Source organism: Chiloscyllium plagiosum, chromosome 7 (genome assembly GCF_004010195.1).
Source record: "Chiloscyllium plagiosum isolate BGI_BamShark_2017 chromosome 7, ASM401019v2, whole genome shotgun sequence".
NCBI lineage: Eukaryota > Metazoa > Chordata > Chondrichthyes > Orectolobiformes > Hemiscylliidae > Chiloscyllium > Chiloscyllium plagiosum.
In genome coordinates, this window is record NC_057716.1 from 11,141,335 (window position 1) to 11,162,505 (window position 21,171).

General features: G+C 43.2%; 1 protein-coding gene across 1 annotated transcript in view; it reads left to right on the plus strand.

The window, feature by feature from the left end:
- The first annotated feature begins 4,767 nt into the window (after positions 1 to 4,767).
- The window catches only part of LOC122551899 (shugoshin 2-like), a 28,742-nt gene continuing 12,338 nt past the window's right edge, over positions 4,768 to 21,171 (plus strand). The window contains exons 1-2 of the mRNA XM_043694467.1: positions 4,768 to 5,571; positions 12,779 to 12,946. Of these exons, the coding sequence (XP_043550402.1) occupies positions 12,805 to 12,946 (142 nt within the window). The 5' untranslated portion in view covers positions 4,768 to 5,571; positions 12,779 to 12,804. The remainder of the gene's footprint in view (positions 5,572 to 12,778; positions 12,947 to 21,171) is intronic.

Sequence of the window (21,171 nt, forward strand, 5' to 3'; positions counted from 1 at the left end):
CGGCAGGGCTGGGAGCTGGGAGCTGGTGTGGGTGTAGAGCTGGGAGTGGGGTCGGAGCCAGTACCTGGAGTGGGTGTGATGGTGGGGGGAATGGGGGTAGAGTCATGAGCAGGGGTAGTGTTCCCCTCGGGGTTCTGGGGGGTGGGGATAGTGACAGTGGGGTCTGTGGGGGGCGTGTCAGCAGAATGCAGGTGAGTGGCGCTGGTGGGGGCGGAATTGGTGGCAGGCACGGCAGTAGGGGTGGCGGAAGTCACTGAGGGTGTGGCATCGGCGATGATGTGAGGGCCGGAAGTGGCTGTGGGAGTGGCCATGATGGGGGCAGAAGTGACATCATCAATCAGCGTCGTGGTGGTAGCTGCATCAGCCGCATGGCTAATGGTGTTTCCGTGGCCAGGGGAATCTTCTGGAATGTTTGAGGAGCGCTGGTTATGGAGGTGGGTGGATAAAAGTTTGTTGTACTTACAGTTTTTGATGTTTGAGATGGAGTTGAAATACTGTTTGTTGAGAGTATGGATTCTCCTGAGGATGTAGTACAGAGTGGGTCCTTTGCAATTCTGAGAGAGTGTAGCCCTCAGCTGAGGGAGGGCAGACTGTAGAGAGGTTAGGTGCCGGCGCATTGCTGCAAGCGTGGAGCGGAGGATCTTGATGGAGAACCGTTGCTGGTGTTTTTGAATCTGTAGTCTGTACTGTTTGTCCTGTTCGGGTCCGAACTCTGCTGGTTTAAAGGTGGTCTGGAGTCTGTGTGGGATGAGTTGGTTACGGAGACAGGCACTGAGGAAGCAAATGTGGCTGTGATAGTGAGTTTGTTTCAGGACATGGTTGAAGAGCTTCAGGGCTGAGGAAATGACCTCGGAGTTGCAGTGAGAGAGAGACTCCCTGAGATTCTTGTAGAGAGAGGAGGAAAACTTGATGCTGCCTGAATTGCTGTGCTCTTCCAGCACCACTAATCCAGAATCTGGTTTCCAGCATCTGCAGTCATTGTTTTTACCTGATTGTTGTGCGGTGTCCATTCATCCGTTGCCGTAGCCACTGCTCAGTCTTGCCAATGTACCATGCCTCAGGACATCCTTGCCTGCAGTGTATGTGATAGACAACATTGGCTGAGTCGCGTGAGTACCTGCCACCCCACTGTACCACACACATACACACAGATACACAGAGACACAGAGAGATGCACACTCACAGACAGACAGACCTACAGACCCATGCACTCACGCAGACTCTCTGTCATACACAAGTTCTCTCTCATATACTCACACACACACACCCACGCACACATGCACCCTCTCACAGACTTATACTCATTTACACTCACACGTACATACTCTCTTACAGACACTTATAACCAAACCCCAACACACACACACTCACATGCATGCACGTGCATGCGTACACACACACACATACACATATAAGTTTGAGGGGTGAATTTGTACTTGCAGAATTTATTTTGTTTTGCTCAAAAACTGCATGAATCCATGTAAGATTCCGTAAATCCTTTCTTTAAGATTAGAATCAGTCTGAACATTGCAGCACAGACAGTCTCACACAGGGTACCTCACACCTTCAGTGCATTATCTGGGTCTACATGACACCAATTCTTAAAGTTTAAAGAAGTTCTGTGATTTACATATGAATAAACTGAAACCAACATGTTCATTGTAACTCACAAAGTAAACCTTTGCTATAATTTCTGTGTCATATGATCTTATACTCCACAACCACCTGGTGAAGGAGCAGCACTCCGAAAGCTAGTGCTTCCAAATAAACCTGTTGGACTATAACCTGGTGTTGTGTGATTTTTAACTTTGTACGATACTATTTGCAACTCCTTACATATTCTTCATGTACAAACAAAGCAAAATTTGGACAACATTCAACCTTGTGCTGATATGTAATGAAACCAAAGTACTCGAAAAGCTCAGCAGTTCATGCTTCTGTTATAGAAATGAGTTTCTCTGGCACTATCTGTTTTTATTTCAGACCTCCAGTATATGCAGAATTTTGTTCTTATTTGGGTTGATAAGTGCCAAGAGTCACTCCTGCTGTACACGTGCTAGATAATGGCTGTCTGCAACAAAACTATTTTCAATCATCTTCCCTTGATATTCAAGGGATTCACCATTGTTGAATCTCCCACTATCAACATCTTGGGATTTACCTTTGATCAGAAACGGAACTGAACTAGACTAATGCCTCTGACCCCTAACCCATCCATCATCTCCAAGGCGCAACTCAAGAGTATGATGGAATACACTCCTCTGGCCTGGATGATTGTAGCCCCTGACCATTCTGACTTAGAGATATATTGCCAATCCACTGTCACTGGGTGAGAATTCTGGAACTTCCTTCCTGACAGCATTATAGATGATAAGAAATAGGAACAAGAGTAGGTTGCTTGGTTCCTCAAGCCTGCTCCACTATTCAATAGATCATGGCTGATCCAACAATCCTCAAAGTGGAGCCCCTACAACCAAAGCACAGCAAGAAGACAGCTCACCACCACCTCCTGAAACATTATGTCAATGGTAGGGGCCAGGTGTTGGAAAATGGGATTAAAATAGATGGATACTCGATGACTGTTGCAGACAGAATGGGCCAAAGAGTTTGGTTCTATGCCATAACAAAACATTTTATGAATTTTCCAGGGCAACCAGGGATAAGCAATCTTCTTCCAAACATTAATTTACACCCATTTTACATTTCAACTTCTCTGTTGCTCAACTTTGCAATCCCATTTTGTCTTTTGCACTGGGCCTCCACATCATCTGTTTCCTCTGCTCCGTCTCTCCCTCTGTTGAAAGTATAAAAAGAAACACAATCTTTCAGTTCTGGAGATGGGTCATATTGAACACTAACTGTTAATTTTGGTTTTTCTTTCTTTCTACAGAGAAAACGTTTCTCCAGCATTTTTGTGTACTTGTTTCAGATTTCCAGCATCTACTATACTTTTCTAAATTAGTGATGAACAATAAAAATTGATCTAGCCAGTCACAGCCACATTCTGTATCCCACTTACTATATTCCTCCGACTAATTCATTAATCTTTTAACGGTTCATGTTTGCGGGCTCTTAACCAAGTTAATCGATATTACTATAATAAAGATCTACAGATGCTGAACACCTGAAACAAAAAAATTGAAACTGCTGGAGAACCTCAGCAGGTCTGGCACCATCTTTGGGACGAAAGTAGAGTTATGTTTCAAGTCCGTTGACTATCAATCAGAACTGTTAGTCGCTAGGAGAATGTGGTACTTATGCTGAAGTCAAAGTTGGGATGAGCGGAGAGACGACTGGATTGTTGGAGATGAAGCACACTGAGAGGAATGAAAGGGGTAGATAGACAAGGCGATTATGGACAGCAGGCCAGGACAGAATAAAAGCTGAATGAATGAAAATAAGAACTAAGAGTAAGAAAATGGTTTGGCTGTGCTGAATGTAACTCATTTAATGTGATAATGGGCATTGGAGTAAATTAATTAGTGGTAAAAGTAACCCAAATCATAACAGCGAGAAAGACTGCAGGTGCTGGATTGGCTGAACTGGTCCTCAGATTCCTGATGGAGAAAGTGAGGACTGCAGATGCTGGAGATCAGAGCTGAAAATGTGTTACTGGAAAAGCGCATCAGGTCAGGCAGCATCCAAGGAGCAGGAGAATTGACGTTTCGGGCATGAGCCCTTCTTCAGGAATCCTGAAGGTTTCCTGAAGAAAGGCTTATGCCCGAAACGTCGATTCTCCTGCTCCTTGGATGCTGCCTGACCTGCTGCGCTTTTCCAGCAACACATTTTCAGCTCAGATTCTTGATGAAGGGCTTATGCCCGAAACGTCAATTCATTGGATGCTGTCTGACCTGCTGTGCTTTTCCAGCAAATCACAACAGGACTGGGTAACAAATATGGAAAGATGGAATCAGGCTCCAAACGCGATGTTGAGTCCTGGAGGCTACAGGGTGTCCAAACTAGAAATGAGATATTGTCCGTTGAGCTTGCACTGACGATCGCTGAAACACTGCAGCAGGCCTGCAATAAATGTATGGCATGGGACAAGTAGTGTTTTGAAGTGGCAGATAACTGAAAGCGCAGGGTGACTTCTGTAGACAGAGCATATGTGTGCTGCAAAGTGGTCACCCAACCCGCGCTCCGCTTCTCCATGCAGAGGAGACCACACTGTGAACTACCAAGTCAGTGGACTCGAGTGAATGAAGTGCATGAGGTAAATCGCAGTTGGACCGAGGTGCATCTGGGGTCTTGGATGGTGAGGAGAGGTTCTTTGCTGAACTCACATTGCCCCAGTTTATTCCGAGACCATCTCCACTTTTTGCTCGACCTCACCTTTGGTGAAGCGGATTACCAATCTCCTTCCTTAAAGTTAAAAATCACACAATACCAGGTTACACTCCAACAGGACTCCACAACCATCTGATGATGGAGCCAGCTATGAAAGCTAGTGCTTCCAAATAAACCTGTTGGACTATAACCTGGTTTTGTGTGATTTTTTAACTTTGTACACCCCAGTCCAACACCGGGATTTCCAATCTCCATCCGGGCCGACTTTGCTAACTCCCCATTGACAGCGAACCGACCTCCTAAACCTACTGATCCCCCCCCAACCTTGATGAGTGACAGAAAAGGCAATCCCAATCCCCTGGAGGAGGAAGGAGGCGGGGCGGAAAGGGAGAGAGCCTGCTCGGCACATCACGTGAGCAACACCAGCCCCGCCCCCCCCGCCGCCGACCGCCACGTGACCCTGTGGGGGGTGTTTGGGGGAAGGCCGACCAGGAGCATTCGCCCGCAGCCAATGGAAACGCAGCGCTGGCGGCCTCGAGACCTCGCCCCCCCATCCAAACACATTGACCAATGAGAACGTACGCCCCCTCCAGCCGCTCGCGCCTGCGCATTGTAACACCAATCAGCGGCTGTTGTTTTTTTTTCAATCTGGTGTTGGAGGCGCGCGGTGCAGAATTCTAACCGGCGGTGAAGAAGGAGAAATATAAATATAAATAGAAATAGAGAGCTAGAAACGGGAGGAGAGGGATAGAGATAAGTAAGGAGAGGAAGAAAGAAAGAAATAAATAGAGATAAACAGAGGTCGTGAGAGAGAAATAGAAGCGTGATGAGTTAAATAGAGATGAAGAGACAAATGTGAAAGAGGTGGAACAAGGAGAGGAATACAGAAGTGAAGGTATATCATAAGGGGACTAAAGATAGAAAGGGGTAGTAAGTTGATTGAGGGGAAGGGGTAGACAGCTGGAGAGAGGTATAAAGGACGAGGGAAAATACACTCCCCTTCGTTGCAGGAGGCAGGGATCAGGGAAGCATAGAGGAAGTAGGTGATATTAAACTGGCAGAAGGTTAGAGAGAAAATTGGTAGAAAGAGAAGAATAGGTACAACAGTGAGTGGTAGCAGGACAGGGAATGAAGACAGAGAAAGGCGGGTGGTAAAAGAATAGAGAGAGGGACTGAACTGAGAAATAGGGGAAGAGTGGAGGAAAAGCTGCCTCTGAGCAAGGAGAATATTAGTGTGTATGTGTAAACATTCAATTACAGAACCTTATCTTCAAATTTGGAAAGGTAAGTGTTATTTTTCAGGTTACTATTGTTTAAATTGTAGTGGTAGTAATTTGGTGTGATGGACAGAATTTTCCAATGCAGCGAGATCGGTTAAAAATTGGACCACAGGATTGGATTGGACAGAAAAAGTCAGTTGTTTGGGTGGCTCAGTGGTTAGCACTGCTGCCTCACAGCGCCAGGGACCCGGGATCATTTCCCACCTCAGGCGACTGTCTGTGTGGAGTTTGTACATTCTCCCTGTCTCTGTGTGTAAACTCCATACAGTCTTCCAAGAGTGGAATTGAACTCTGGTCCCTGGCACTGAGAGGCAACAGTGCTAACCACTGAGCCACCATGCTGCCCTTTTAAAAATTATTCTGAAATTATTAATCCTTCTACGTACATACCTTTCCTGGCAGTGGGGAGCATTTCAGGAGTAGTGTTATAGACCAGGCCAGACCCCTTCAAAACATTTCAAGAAGGTGGTCCAGACTGTAACTTTTCTAGTTGTTTTGAGCAGGTGTAGAGTGGAAATTGCAGGGGTGATGCAGCTGGTTAAAACCCCTCAGTTTTAAATAAAACAATTTATTTACAGAGTACCAAATGAAACACAAACAAAAGAGAACAGAATAACTTAACCTATCTGAAAAACCAACAGAGTATCGTAAATTAATGATGTTGTTCCAAATTCCTGCAACAATCTCCATAGACAACTCCTTGTCAAAAAAGGTAAATTCATACACAGAGTACTAGGAGAGAGATGGCAGAGAAAGTCAGCATGGAACACATTCCCTGTCACTGTTTCTTTGACCAGCAGGCTCAAAACCTGACTGCTTGCTCAAACCAAACCTGACAAAAGCTGTGCTGGGAGAACTGGCAACTCCCCTTTCATTGTACGTGTTTGTTTAAAAGCTTAGAAGCTTCTTCAAGTAGATAACCCAAGACATTTCTGAATCTATGCGCTTATGACCACTCTGGGGGAGAAAAAACAAGGACAACCTAACCTTGTTAAAGAAGCAGCATCATCATAGTGCTGATCATAATACCATGGGTTTTAAGATACTCATGGATAGAGATAACAGCAGTTCTCGGGTGAAAGTGGTAAACAGGGTGAAGGTGAACTACAACAATATTAGGCAGGAACTGGAGAATTTTGACAGTGGCCTCTATGGGTAAATCCACAGCGGGCATGGAGGATTATTTTGAACTGCAGTTGTTAAGAGTTTAAGTGGCGTGTTCTTGTCAGAATGAAGGATCGGTTTGGAAAGTTTCTTGAACCATGGATGACCAGGGTCAAATAAGTCATAAAATGATCTTGATCATAAAGAAAAGGAAGCATATATAAGGTCTAGGATGCTGGGAATTGACGAAGGCTTTAATATATAAAGAAAGTAGGAAAGAAAATAAACAAGGAATTAGAAGGACTAAAAGGGGTCATGCAAAGTCATTAGCAAACAGGATGAAGGTGAATGTCAAGCTTTTTATACATATATAGAGTCATAGAGATGTACAGCATGGAAACAGACCCTTTGGTACAACCCGTCCATGCCGACCAGCTATCTCAACCCAATCTAGTCCCATCTGCCAGCACCCGGCCCATATCCCTCCAAACCCTTCCAATTCATATACCCATCCAAATGCCTCTTAAATGTTGCAATTGTATAAAAAGCAAGAGGGTACCTAGGAAAAGATTTAGCCACTCCAGGGCAAAGGAGGGTATCTATGTGGATCCAGAAGAGGTAGGTGAGGTCCTAAACTAATACTTTGTTAGTATTCACCAAAGAGAAGGAATTAGTGGAGAATGATTTCTAAGCCAAGTCCTATTGAAAAGTTGTTATATGTTTTAAAGTATTAAGGTAGTTAAGTTCCTGACTCCTGATGGGATCTATCCCAGAATATTGAGGGAGGCAAGAGAACAAATTGCTGGAGCATTGACAGACATCTTTGTATCCTCTTTGCCATAGGTGAGGTCCCAGAGGACTGGAAATTAGCCCATGTCGTCCTATTGTTTAAGAAGGGGTAGCAGGGTTAAATCCAGAAATTATCAACCTGTGAGCGTCACGTCAGTGGTATGGAAATTATTGGAAAAAGATTCTCTGGGATAAGATCTATATGCATTTAGAAGTAAATGAACTTATTAGCGATAGACACATGGTTTTGTGCGGGGGAGGTTGTGCCTCTCCAACTTGATAGAGTTTTTTGAGGTGGTGATGAAGGGTTTGATGTCTGCGTGGACTTCAGTAAAGCCTTTGACAAAGTTCCTCATGGTTGACTGGTACAAAAGGTGAAGTCCCAGTGTCAGGGGTGAGCTGGCAAAATGGTGCAGAACTGGCTTAGTCCTAGAAGACAGGATAGCAGTGGACGGACTTTTCTGGAATGGAGGGTTGTAACTAATGGTGTTCCATAGGGACCAGTGCTAGAACCGTTGCTGTTTGTGTTTGACATAAATTATTTGGAGGAAAGCGTGGCTGGTCTAATTAAGTTTGCGGACAATACAAAGATTCTGGATATAGGTTTGTTGCTGAGTTGGAAGGTTCATTTTCAGACATTTCCTCACCATACTAAGTAACATCTTCAGTGAGCTTCTGGACAAAGCACTGCTGATGATTCCTGCTTTCTATTTGTATGTTTGGGTTTCTTTGGGTTGGTGATGACATTTTCTGTGGTGATGTCATTTTGGGACCTGGGAAAAAGAACAGGAGGGGTCTGGGAGAGTCAGTGTGGACTTGTTGGGCCGAAGGGCCTGTTTCCACTCTGTAGGGAACCTAATCCAAAAATTTTGCACAGCTACTGTCTTTGCTGTTTGAGTTCAAATATCTCTGGACATCGGAGTGCCTCTGGGGAAAACTAACAGTGAAATTCACAGCTGATCTTGGAAGAACCTGTGTGGGAGAACTCACAGCATGGGACCAGAGAAGTGCATAGTTTTTAAGTGTAACCCTGCTGTAAATCTACAATAGCGAGTAGAGTCGGTTCTTTCTTGATCTGTCTCTTGATTTAAAGTTTAAATGTATAAGCCATAAATACTAAGTTAGCCTGGAGCAGTTTTTTTTAGAACAAAAAGATAGTTTTTTAGAATAATTAGAACAATATCTTCTGAGTCTGTAGATTGTGAATGAACAAAGATGGCCTTTAATAGAGTGATGTGCTCTTTTTTTGTTGGATGTGGGAGTTTAGGGAGAATTTCCATGTTACTGATGATTATGTCTGCAAGAACTGTCTTTTGTTGTGAATCCTATCAGATCGCATGGATCGGTTGGAACAACAGTTAGAGGCAATGAGGAATTTACACGAGCTAGGGGGTCTAATGGATGTTATTTATAGGAAGGGAGACAAGCTGCGGATACAGTCAGGTTAGATGGGTTAACTTTAAGAAAGGTAGGAGAGGGAGGCAAGTAGTGCAGGAATTGTCTGTGGCCTTGTGGCTTTCCCCATCTCAACAAAGTATGCTGTTTTGGAAAATGTAGGGGGTGATGGACTCTCAGACGAATATAGCATGAACAGTCAAGTTTCTGGTACTGAGAATGGCTCTAATATAGTCAGGTTCCAGATGATCGATTGTGGTAGGGGACTCTCTAGTCAGAGACACAGATGTCTCTGTGGCCAGCAGCTAGAAATCCAAAATGATGTGTTGCCTTCCTGGTGCCAGGATCAAGGATGTCTCCGAGAGGGTGCTGAATGTTCTCATGGGAGAGCAGAAGGTCATTGTACACATTGGAACTAACGACATAGGAATGGAAAAGGGTGAGATTTTGAGGGGACAATATAGAAAGGCAGGAATTTAAAAAGGCTCTCAAGGGTAGTAATATCTGGATTACTCCTGGTGCTACGAGCTAGTGAGAGTAGGAATAGGAGGATAGAGCAGATGAATGTATGGCTGAGGAGCTGGTGTACGGGAGAAGGATTCATATTTTTGGATCATTGGAATCTCTTCTGGGTTGGAACTGACTAGAAGGATGGATTGCACCTGAATTAGAAGGGGACTAATATATTGGCAGGGAGACTTGCTAGAGCTGCTTGGGAGAATTTAAACTATTAAGGTGTGGGGGTGGGACCCAGAGAGAGATGGAGGAAAGAGATCAATCTGAGACTGGTATAGTTGGGAAAAGGAGCAAGTCAAACGATCAAGGCAGGCAAGAACGAAGCAGAGAACAAGCTCGGTAAATTAAACTGCATTTATTTCAATGCAAGAGGCCTAACAGGGAAGGCAGATGAATTCAGGGCAGGGTTAGGAACATGGCAAATTACAGAGATGTGGCTCAGGGATGGACAGGACTGGCAGCTTAATATTCCAGGATACAAATGCTGTGGAAGGAGAGGAGGGGGAGTAGCCTTTTTGGTAAGGAATAGAATTATTGCTGTACTTAGGGAATATATTCAGGGAAGTTATTTGGGTGGAACTGAGAAATAAGAAAGGGATGATGATCACCTTGTTGGGATTGTATTACAGAACCCCCCCCCCCCATAGTCAACGGGAAATTGAGAAACAAATAATAATAGGCTGGTTATGGTAGGGGATTTTAATTTTCCAAGCATGGACTGGGACTGCCATAGTGTTCAGGGTTTAGATGAAGAGGTTTTTAAGTGTGTACAAGAAAACCTTTTGGTTCAGTATGTGGAGGTACCTGCTAGAGAAGATACAAAACTTGACCTACTCTTGGGGAAATAAGGCAGGGCTGGTGACTGAGGTATCAGCGGGGGAGCACTTTGGGGCCAGCGACCATAATTCTATTAGTTTTAAAATAGTGAAGGAAAAGGATAGACTGATCTAAAAGATGATGTTCTAAATTGGAGAAAGGCCAATTTTGAAGGTATTAGGCAAGAACTTTCAAAAGTAATTGGGGGCAGATATTTGTAGGTAAAGTGACGGCTAGAAAATGGGAAGCCTTCAAAAATGAAATAACGGGAGTCCATAGAAGGTATAATTCCTGTTAGGGTGAAAGGTAAGTTTGGTAGGTGCAGGGAAAGCTTGATGACTAGAGAAATCGAGCTGTTGATTTAGAAAAAAACGGAACCCTACCTCGGGTCGAGATCGAGTGAATCATTAGAGTATAAAGGCAGTAGGGGTATGCTTAAGAAGGAAATCAGGAAGGCAAAAAGGGGACATGAGATAGCTTTAGCAAATAGGATTAAGGAGAATCCAGAGGGATTCTATAAATATATTAAGGACAAAAGGGTAACTAAGGAGAGAATAGGGCCCCTCATAGATCAGCAGGGCAGCCTATGTGTGGAACTGCAGAGATGGAGATACTAAACAAGTATTTTGCATCAGTGTTTACTGTACACGAAGGACATGGAAGATATAGAATGTGGGGAAATAGATGGTGACATCTTGGAAGATGTCCATATACAGAGGAGGTGGTGCTGGATGTCTTAAAACCCATAAGGGTGGATAAAACTCCAGGACCTGATCAGATGTACTCCAGAACTCTGTGGGAAGCTGGGGAACTGATTGCTGGGCTCTTTGCTGAGATATTTGTTTCATTGATAGTCACAGATGAGGTGCCAGAAGACTGGAGGTTGGCTAATGTGGTGTCACTATTTAAGAAAGGCGATAAGGAAAAGCCAAAGTTAAAAATTGCACAATATCAGGTTATAGTCCAACAAGTTTAATTGGCAGCACCAGCTTTTAGAGTGCTGCTCCTTCATCAGGTGGTAGTGGACAATTAAACCTGTTGGACTATAACCTGGTGTTGTATGATTTTTAACTTTGTACACCCCAGTCCAACACCGGCATTTCCAAATTAGGAAGAGCCAAGGAACTATAGACCACTGAGTCTGATATTGGTGGTGGGCAAGTTGTTGGAAGGAATCCTGAGGGACAGGATTTACATGTATTTGGAAAGGCAAGGACTGACTAGGGATAGTCAACATGGGAAATCATGCCTCACGAACTTGATTGAGTTTTTTTTTGAAGAAGTAACAAAGAGGATTGAGGGCTGACCAGTGGATGTGATCTGTATGGACTTCAGTGAGGCGTTTGACATCGTTCCTCACGGTAGACTGGTCAACAAGATTAGGTCTCATGGGGTACAGTGAGAAGTAGTCATTTGGATGCAGAACTGGCTTGAAGGTAGAAGATAGAGGGTGATGGTGGAGGGTTGCCTTTCAGACTGGAGGCCTGTGACCGGTGGTGTGCCACAAGCAACGGTGCTGGGTCCACTGCTTCGTCATTTATATAAATGATTTGATGTGGACATAGGAGACATAGTTGGTTTGTTTACGGGTGACACCAAAATTGGAGGTGTAGTGGACAACAAGGAAGGTTACCTCCGAGTACAACAGGATCTTGATCAGATGGGTCAATGGGCCCAGGAGTGGCAGATGTAATTTAATTTAGATAAATGAGGTGCTGCAATTTGGAAGTCAAATCCGGGCAGGACTTAATATAAAGGTCCTGGGGAGTATTGCTAAATAACGTGATCTTGGAGTGCAAGTTCATAGTTCCTTGAAAGTGGAGTCTCAGGTAGATAGGATAGTGAAGAGTGCGTTTAGTATGCTTTCCTTTATTGTACAGAACATTGAGTATAGGATGTGGGAGATCGTGTTGCAGCTATACAGGACATTGGTTAGGCCACTTTTGGAATATTGTTTGCAATTCTGGTCTCCTTCCTATCTGAAAGATTTACACAATTGTTGCTAGGGTTGGAGGATTTGAGCCACAGGAAGAGACTGAATAGGCTAGAGGTGTTTTTCCCGGAGCATCAGAGGCTGAGGGGTGACTTAATTGAGGTTAATAAGATCCTGAGTGACATGGATAGGATTAATGGACAATGTCTTTTCCCTGAGGTGGGGGAGTTCAGAACTAGAGGGCATAGGTTTAGGGGGAGAGGGGAAAGATTTAAAACGGACCTAAGGAGCAACTTTTTCATGCAGAGGATGGTGCGTGTATAGAATGAGCTGCGAGGTGGACGCTGGTATAATTACAACATTTAAGGCATCTGGATAGATTTCTGACTAGGAAGAGTTTAGAGGGATATGGGCCAATTCTGTCAAATGCGAGCAGGCTAAGTTAGGATATTTGGTTGGCATGAACAAGTTGGACTGAAGGGTCTGTTTCCATGCTGTACATCTCTTGTGTTGTATATTTAAGTGTATGAACAAGTAGAATTGTCATTTCTCTATTTGTATTAGGTGAACAAATATATTTCTTTGTATCGTTTAATTGAATACTTCATATTGAGAGTGCAGGATCACATACCATTAATGTAGTGTCTCCTTTTTTAAGGAATGCAACGTTGCAGCGTTTAAATTATGGAAAGTGAAGTAATGAATGCAACCGTATCCACCAGCTATTTGGTGTTTTCTGGTAAAATGAAGGAACAACGGAATAGTATTTTGAAAAAGACAAAATACAATGCATCTTTGATTTCTAAGATTAAGACCAAAATTCTCAGTAAGTATTCTATACTCTTCTCCTTGACTTCTCATCCTATAGTGCTCGTGCACTAATCTGTTTATTGATATTTAAGTGGCTAATCTAATTGATTTTCTGTCATTCGCAATGCTAGCAGAATGTTGATGGTAAAGGATTAATTGGTGATGACCTTGAAGGCTGTGGAGAAGTCGGGAGACTGCTGTTGAAGGTGGTCATCAGAAGTGTTATGATGGACAAGCAGCCATTTGGCCTATCATGGGTCCAGCATCTGAGTAACTCATTAAATATCATACTCCTGTCTTGTCCCCATAACCCTTCCTTTTTCAGTTAACTGTCTAGTTTTCTCTTGAATATGTCAATTCACCCTGCCTCCAGCACATTGAGGCCGTGCATTCCATATGTGAAAGCATATCTTTTTCTCATTACTTTTTCATGTGAATTTCTTTAAAGCTGTTCACCCTCCTCAATCTTCTCATGATTTAGAACAGTTTCTCCCAATCTCCTCTGTTCAGATTTTTGAATGCCTCCATCAGGTTTTCTTTCAGCCTTATTTTCTTCAAGAAAAACATTCCTAACTTTTCCACTCTATCTTTATAACTGCTTATCTTCATCCCTGGTATTATGCTTGTGAATCTCTTCTGTACTTTGTTCAACATAGCTTCCTTTCGGTTGTACTCTGTTAATAAAACCTAGGGCATTGTATGCTTTATTAACTATGCTGTCAACACATCATGCTGCCTTTGTTGATCTTCATCTCCACCTCATTAAAATTGCCCTTTTTTGTTTTGAAAGCATTGACTCTTTTGATTCCTTCCTACCAAAATAAATTACTTCACATTACCTGACATTAAACTACAAAGACCACCTGTCAAATGATTCTAAATCCTTTTGAGGTTCTAGACTATCCTCCCCATAGTTCATAATGCTTCCAAGTTTCATATTGTCTGCAAATTTTGAAATTGTTTTAGGATTTCGTAGTCTAGATCATTTAATGTATATTTGGAAAGGTAAGGGTTCCAACAATGAGACCCAAGGACTGCACAATAAATGTTCCTCCAGGCTTGAAAACATTCATTTTCATCTGCTTCCTGGCACTTAGCCAAATTTATATCAGTGTTGTTGCTGTCCCTTTTTATTCTATAAACTATGGCTTTGTTCACAAACCATTTGTGTGGCACTTTAGTAAACACGTTTTTAGAAGTTCATGTATATAACATCAAATGCTGTCTCCAAAATGTGCCTGGTGTTAACTGTTACTTACAGTAAACATCCTGATTTCTGATCTTAATCATGAAGTGATGAAGTAATTGGAAATGGTTGATTTTAAGATGTACATCTTGAAAAATACAATGTTCTGAACTGAGATTAATTTCTTCCAATTGCAATCACCATTAGTACTACAGTACGAGGACAGACTCCAATCACTGCAAGTTTTCCCAATTAGCACTATATTGTGAGCAATTCTAGAAACCACACTTAAGTACATCAAAGCTTTTGAAAGAGTGCAGAGCAGATTTAATAGAATATCAGTAATGATAATTGTCTGTCATCTGGACATTCTAGAGAAGAGGAGGAAATCTGATAATATTCAAAATCATGAATTTTATCATGATATTTCTCCTTGCTTCACTTCTACTTCCTGTGGTAGAAGGGTCAATCGCTAGGTTTTTTGAGGGTTTGGTGTACATTCAATTAACTGAAGGGATGCATGTGTATAGTTCCTTAAGTGGAATTGCAGGTACACAGTGAGGTAAAGGTGGCATGTGGCACACTTTCCTTCATTGGTCAATGCATTGAGCATAGGATATGGGTGTCACGTTATGGCTGTACAGGATATTGGTTAGGTCACTATTGGAATACTGCACTCAATTCTGGTCTCCTATAGCAAGGATGATATTAAACTTGAGAGTGTACAGAAAAGATTTACAATGTTGTCTGGACTGGAGACATTAACCTGTAGGGAAGAGTTGAATTCATTGGGGCCTTTTTCCGTGGAGTGTCGGAGACTGAGGGATTTCCTTTTTAGAAGTTTATAAAATCGTGAGGGGCATGGATAGGGTGAATACCCTAGGTCTTGTCCTGTATGAGGGAGTCTAAAGCTAGGGGACATAGATTTAACGTGAGCGAGGACGAATTTGAAAAGGACCCAAAGATCATGCAGATGGTAATACGTATATGGAACTAGTTGCCAGAGGAAATGGCAATTACAACATTTAGCAGGAATCTGGATGGGTATATGAATAAGAAGGGTTTAGAGGAACAAATGCTGGCAAATGGGCCTAGTTAGAGACAAAAAAAAACTGCAGATGCTGGAATTCAAATTGGACAGGCAGGAAACTGGAGGAGCACAGTAAGCCAGGCAACATCAGAAGGTGGAGAAGTCGATGTTTCGAGTATAACCCTTCTGGATTCTTGATGCTGCCTAGCTTGCTGTGTTCCTTCAGCCTCCGCTTGTCTCTACTATGGCAAATGGTAGTAGGTCAGTTTGAGATGTCTGATTGGAGTGGATGAGTTGGACCGAAGAGACCGTTTCTGTTCTGAATGACTCTGACTCTGACTCTAACTGATACAATGATATCATGGGCAGTTGCTGTGTTCACATCTCAAGAATTTAACGTTTTTGCCCAGTAGATTAAGCATTAGTGAATGGGTTACTGGTGATATGGAATTGATAGCACAAATGGTATTCCTTCCCACAATTTCCAGCTGATTGACAAAGGACTGACAGGGTGGGAATTCACTCTTAGATTTATCGTTTGGGAATAAGACATGCCTGGGTCCCCACATTCGTGTGTATGGATATCAATGCAACTGTATTGCATCAGCTTGGCTAAGACCATAAGACATAGGAGTGGAAGTAAGGCCATTCGGCCCATCGAGTCCACTCTGCCATTTAATCATGGCTGATGGGCATTTCAACTCCACTTACCCACATTCTGCCCGTAGCCCTTAATTCCTTGTGACATCAAGAATTTATCAATCTCTGCCTTGAAGACATTTAGCGTCCCGGCCTCACTGCACTCCACGGCAATGAATTCTACAGGCCCACCACTCTCTGTCTGAAGAAATGTCTCTGCATTTCTGTTCTGAATTGACCTCCTCTAATTCTAAGGCTGTGCCCACAGGTCCTAGTCTCCATACCTAACGGAAACAATTTCTTAGTGTCCACCCTTTCCAAGCCATGTATTATCTTGTAAGTTTCTATTAGATCTCCCCTTAACCTTCTAAACTCCAATGAGTACAATCCCAGGACCCTCAGCCGTTCCTCGTATGTTAGACCTACCATTCCAGGGATCATCCGTGTGAATCTCCGCTGGACACGCTCCAGTGCCAGTATGTCCCTCCTGAGGTGTGGGGCCCAAAACTAGACACAGCACTCGAAATGGGGCCTACCCAGAGCTTTATAAAGTCTCAGTAGCGCATCGCTGCTTTTATATTCCAACCCTCTTGAGATAAATGACAACATTGCATTCGCTTTCTTAATCACGGATTCAACCTGCATGTTTACCTTTAGAGAATCCTCAACTAGCACTCCCAGATCTCTTTGTACTTTATGAATTTTCTCACCGTTTAGAAAGTAGTCCATGCTTGTATTCTTTTTTCCAAAGTGCAAGACCTCGCATTTGCTCACACTGAACTTCATTAGCCATTTCCTGGACCACTCTCCCAAACTGTCTAGATCCTTCTGCAGCCTCCCCACTCCTCAGTACTACCTGCCTGTCCACCTATCTTCGTATCATCGGCAAACTTCGCTAGAATGCCCCCAGTCCCTTCATCCAGATCATTAATATATAATGTGAACAGCTGTGGCCCCAACACTGAACCCTGTGGGACACCGCGTGTCACCAGCTGCCATTCTGAAAATTAACCTTCTGTCAGACAGCCAATCCTCAGTCCATGCCAGTAGCTCACCTCAAACACCATGGGCCCTCACCTTACTCAGCAGCATCCCGTGTGGCACCTTATCAAAGGCCTTTTGGAAGTCTAGATAGACCACATCCACTGGGTTTCCCTGGTCTAACATACTTGTCACTTCTTCAAAGAATTCTAACAGGTTTGTCAGGCACGACCTCCCCTTACTAAATCCATGTTGACTTGTTCTAATCCGACCCTGCTCTTCCAAGAATTTAGAAACCTCATCCTTAATGATGGATTCTAGAATCTTACCAAGAACCAAGGTTAGGCTAATTGGCCTATAATTTTCCATCTTTTGTCTTGATCCTTTCTTGAACAATGTGGTTACAACATGGTCTTCCAATCATCTGGGACTTTCCCTGACTCCAGTGGCTTTTGAAAGATCTCAACCAACGCCTCCGCTATTTCCTCAGCCACCTCCCTCAGAACTCTAGGATGTAGCCCATCGGGGCCAGGAGATTTGTCAATTTTAAGACCTTTTAGCTTTTCTAGCACTTTCTCTTTTGTAATGGCAACCGTACTCAACTCAGCCCCCTGACACCCTTTAATTGTTGGGATATAACTCATGTCTTCCACTGTGAAGACTACGCAAAGTACTTATTAAGTTCTCCAGCTATTTCCTTATCTCCCATCACTAGCCTTCGAGCATCAGTTTGAAGTGGCCCAATGTCTTATGTATTGAAAGAAACTTTTACTATCATTTCTAATAATACTAGCTAGCCTACCTTCATATTTGATCCTCTCCTTCCTTATTTCTCTCTTTGTTTTCCTCTGTTTGTCTTTGTAACCTTCCCAATCTTCTGATTTCCCAGTGCTCTTGGCCACTTTATAGGATCTCTCTTTTTTATAGGATCTCTCTTTTTCTTTGATAGATTTCCTGACTTCCTTTGTCAACCATGGCTGTCTAATCTCTCCCCGGATAGTCTTTCTTTTCTTGGGGATGAACCTCTGTACTGTGTCCTCATTATACCCACAAACTCCTGCCATTTTTGCTCTACTGTCTTCCCTGCTAGGTTCTGCTTCCAGTCGATTTTCGTCAGTTCCTCTCTCATGCCCTCGTAATTACCTTTGTTTAACTGTAACACCATTACATCCAATTTTGCTTTCTCTCTTTCAAACTGCAGACTGAACTCTACCATATTATGATTGCTGCTTCTTAAGTGTTCCCTTACTTTAAGATCTTTTATAAAGTCTGGTTCATTACATAGCACTAGGTCCAGAATAGCCTGCTCCCTTGTGAGCTCCATGACAAGCTGTTCCAAAAAGCCATCCTGTAAGTATTCCAAGAATTCCCTTTCTTTGGATCCATTGGCAACATTATTTACCCAGTCCACCTGCATATGGAAGTCCCCCATGATCACCGTGACCTTGCCTTTCTGACATGCCTTTTCTATTTCCCGCTACATGTTGCGCCTCTGGTCCTGACCATTGTTAGGAGGTCTGTACATAATTCCCATTAAGGTTTTTTTGCCTTTGTGGTTCCTCAATTCCACCCACACAGACTCCGCATCATCCGACGCTGTGTCAATCAGTGCCATAGATTTAATTTTGTTCTTAACTAACAAGGCCACCCCGTCCCCTCTGCCCACCTCCCTGTCTTTTCGATAAGTTGTAAATCCTTGGATGTTTAACTGCCGGTCCTGACCCCCCTGTAACCATGTCTCTGTGATGCCACCACATCATAATCATTTACGATGATCTGTGCTGTTAGTTCATCTACTTTGTTACGAATGCTACGAGCATTCAGGTAAAGTGCCTTAATGCTAACATTCTTATCATTAGAGATATTGGAAGTCATAAGATGTCCTAAGTTATCCTTCCTTTTTGCTGCAGTCCCAGTCTGCCTCAGGACCTGTACTTCAATTTCCTTCTTAGTGCTTGATAATCCCCAAACAGGTCCTCCACCCTAGCTTTGCCTATGTTGTTAGTCCCAACGTGGACCACAACAACTGGATCCTCCCCCTCCCGCTCCAATATCCTTTCAAGCCGGTCGGAGATGTCCTGCACCCTGGCACCGGGCAGGCAACACACCATGCGAGACTCCTGATCCGGCTTGCATAGGATACTATCTGTCCCCCTAATTATAGAATCCCCTATAACAACTAGGACAAGTTCTAGAGCACAGATTTTCTGCACTACAGCTGGGATATTGCCAGAAATTGTAGTCTTTGCTATGCTCAGTGCTTTCAATCATCTCAATTATACATAAATGAAGACTGAGATCTGTGATGTCAGGGATCTCAGAAGGTTGTGATTCAAAAGTAAGTGATACACAAGCAAATCACCTCTCAGCCTTCGATGCTTCAGGGAAAACAGCCCCAGCCTATTCAGTCTCTCCCAATAGCTGAAATCCTCCAACCCAGGCAACATCCTTGTAAATCTTTTCTGAAACCTTTCAAGTTTCACAACATCCTTTTGATTGGAGGAGACCAGAATTGCACGCAATGTTCAGAAAGTGGCCTAACCAACGTCCTGTACAGCAGCAAGACAACCTCCCAACTCCTATACAGGACCTTGCCATTAAGTGTAGAAGTCCTGCTATGATTTGCTTTTCCAAAATACAGTATTTCATACTACTACATAAGCAGTTTGTAAGCTTGGGTAAAATGCCATAAAACAATGGAAAATGCCTTTTGTGAAGGCTAGTCTACGTTCAAAGCTATTATTCCTACTAATGTTGCAATGGGCAGATAAAAAACAAGGTGAGTAGATTTATGAAGATTGACTTGTGTTGGCTCTCTTGCCTAACAATCTGGAAACTGTGTCCTTTTAAGGCTTAGCTGGAGGCTCTGCTAAAGCACCCTTATAGACATGCACACTCCATCACTGAGTGTGTTCTGTGCACTAGCTACCTCAATGTTTTCTCCATTTGATGTTCAACATATAGAATAGCGCAGAACCAAAATAGGTCTGTGTCAGTGCTTTGGGGAAAGCTGGTTTATGTTCAAAATAGTTAGTTCCAGCAGTACAGCTGTGGGCAAAGCCAACTCTTTGAAAGAACTATCCATAAGTCCTGCAAAGCTAGCTTCTTCAAATATTTATCCCAACTTCTTTTTTAAAAATAACTTGTTTTTTTTATCCTAGTCGTTTCTGATTCTTTTGCAGTTATCTTAAATTTGTGCACTGTAGTTATTGACCCTTCTACGGCTGAAAGTGGAAGTTTAAAATTAAACCTATAATCTCACACAGACTCCTCTTTCCCTCAAACTCTATGTAAAATGCAATCAAAGTATGGTTGCTTCTACTGATGGGCATCTTCACTGAAGCCACTAATTAATCCTATGTCAATGCAGTTCCAGATTTAGTATAGACTGTTGTCTGGTCAGCTCCAGAACATACTGTTCTTAAAAAGCTGTCTTGCAAACACCATCAAGGCACCTTTGCCCATTTGCCTTTTACAGTTAATATAAATTAATATCTCCAGTGATTTATGGCAATGCCTTTCTGACAAGTTCTCATTTTTTTCAGTTCTTCCCTATCCTGTGGGGTTACTTTAACGACCTGCATATGACTGTCACAAGTGACTTCTTGCCTTTATCATTTCTAACCAAAATGGTTTCAGAATTTTGATTTCCTGCATTTAGGTCATCCCTCTCTTATTGTACTAATGCGACCGTCAATAGATTCATATTCAAAGTTTGGGAGAAGATTTGTAGCTCGGGTGCTCGTTGTTGTGGTTCTGTTCGCCGAGCTGGAAATGTTTATTGCAAACGTTTCGTCCCCTGTCTAGGTGACATCCTCAGTGCCTGGGAGCCTCCTGTGAAGCACTTCTGTGGTGTTTCCTCCGGCATTTATAGTGGCCTGTCCCTGCCGCTTCCGGTTGTCAGTTTCAGCTGTCCGCTGTAGTGGCCGGTATATTGGGTCCAGGTTGATGTGTTTGTTGATGGAGTTTGTGGATGAGTACCATGCTTCTCGGAATTCCCTGGCTGTTCTTTGTTTGGCTTGCCCTATAATGGTAGTGTTGTCCCAGTCGAATTCATATTGCTTGTCGTCTGCGTGTATGGCTACTAAGGATAGCTGGTCGTGTCGTTTCGTGGCTAGTTGATGTTCATGGATGCGGATCGTTAGCTGTCTTCCTGTTTGTCCTATATAGTGTTTTGTGCAGTCCTTGCATGGGATTTTGTACACTACGTTAGTTTTGTTCATGCTGGGTATCGGGTCCTTCGTTCTGGTGAGTTGTTGTCAGAGTGTGGCTGTTGGTTTGTGTGCTGTTATAAGTCCTAGTGGTCGCAGTAGTCTGGCTGTCATTTCAGAGATGTTCTTGACGTATGGTAGTGTGGCTAGTCCTTTGGGTTGCGGCATGCCCTCGTTCCGTTGTCTTTCTCTTA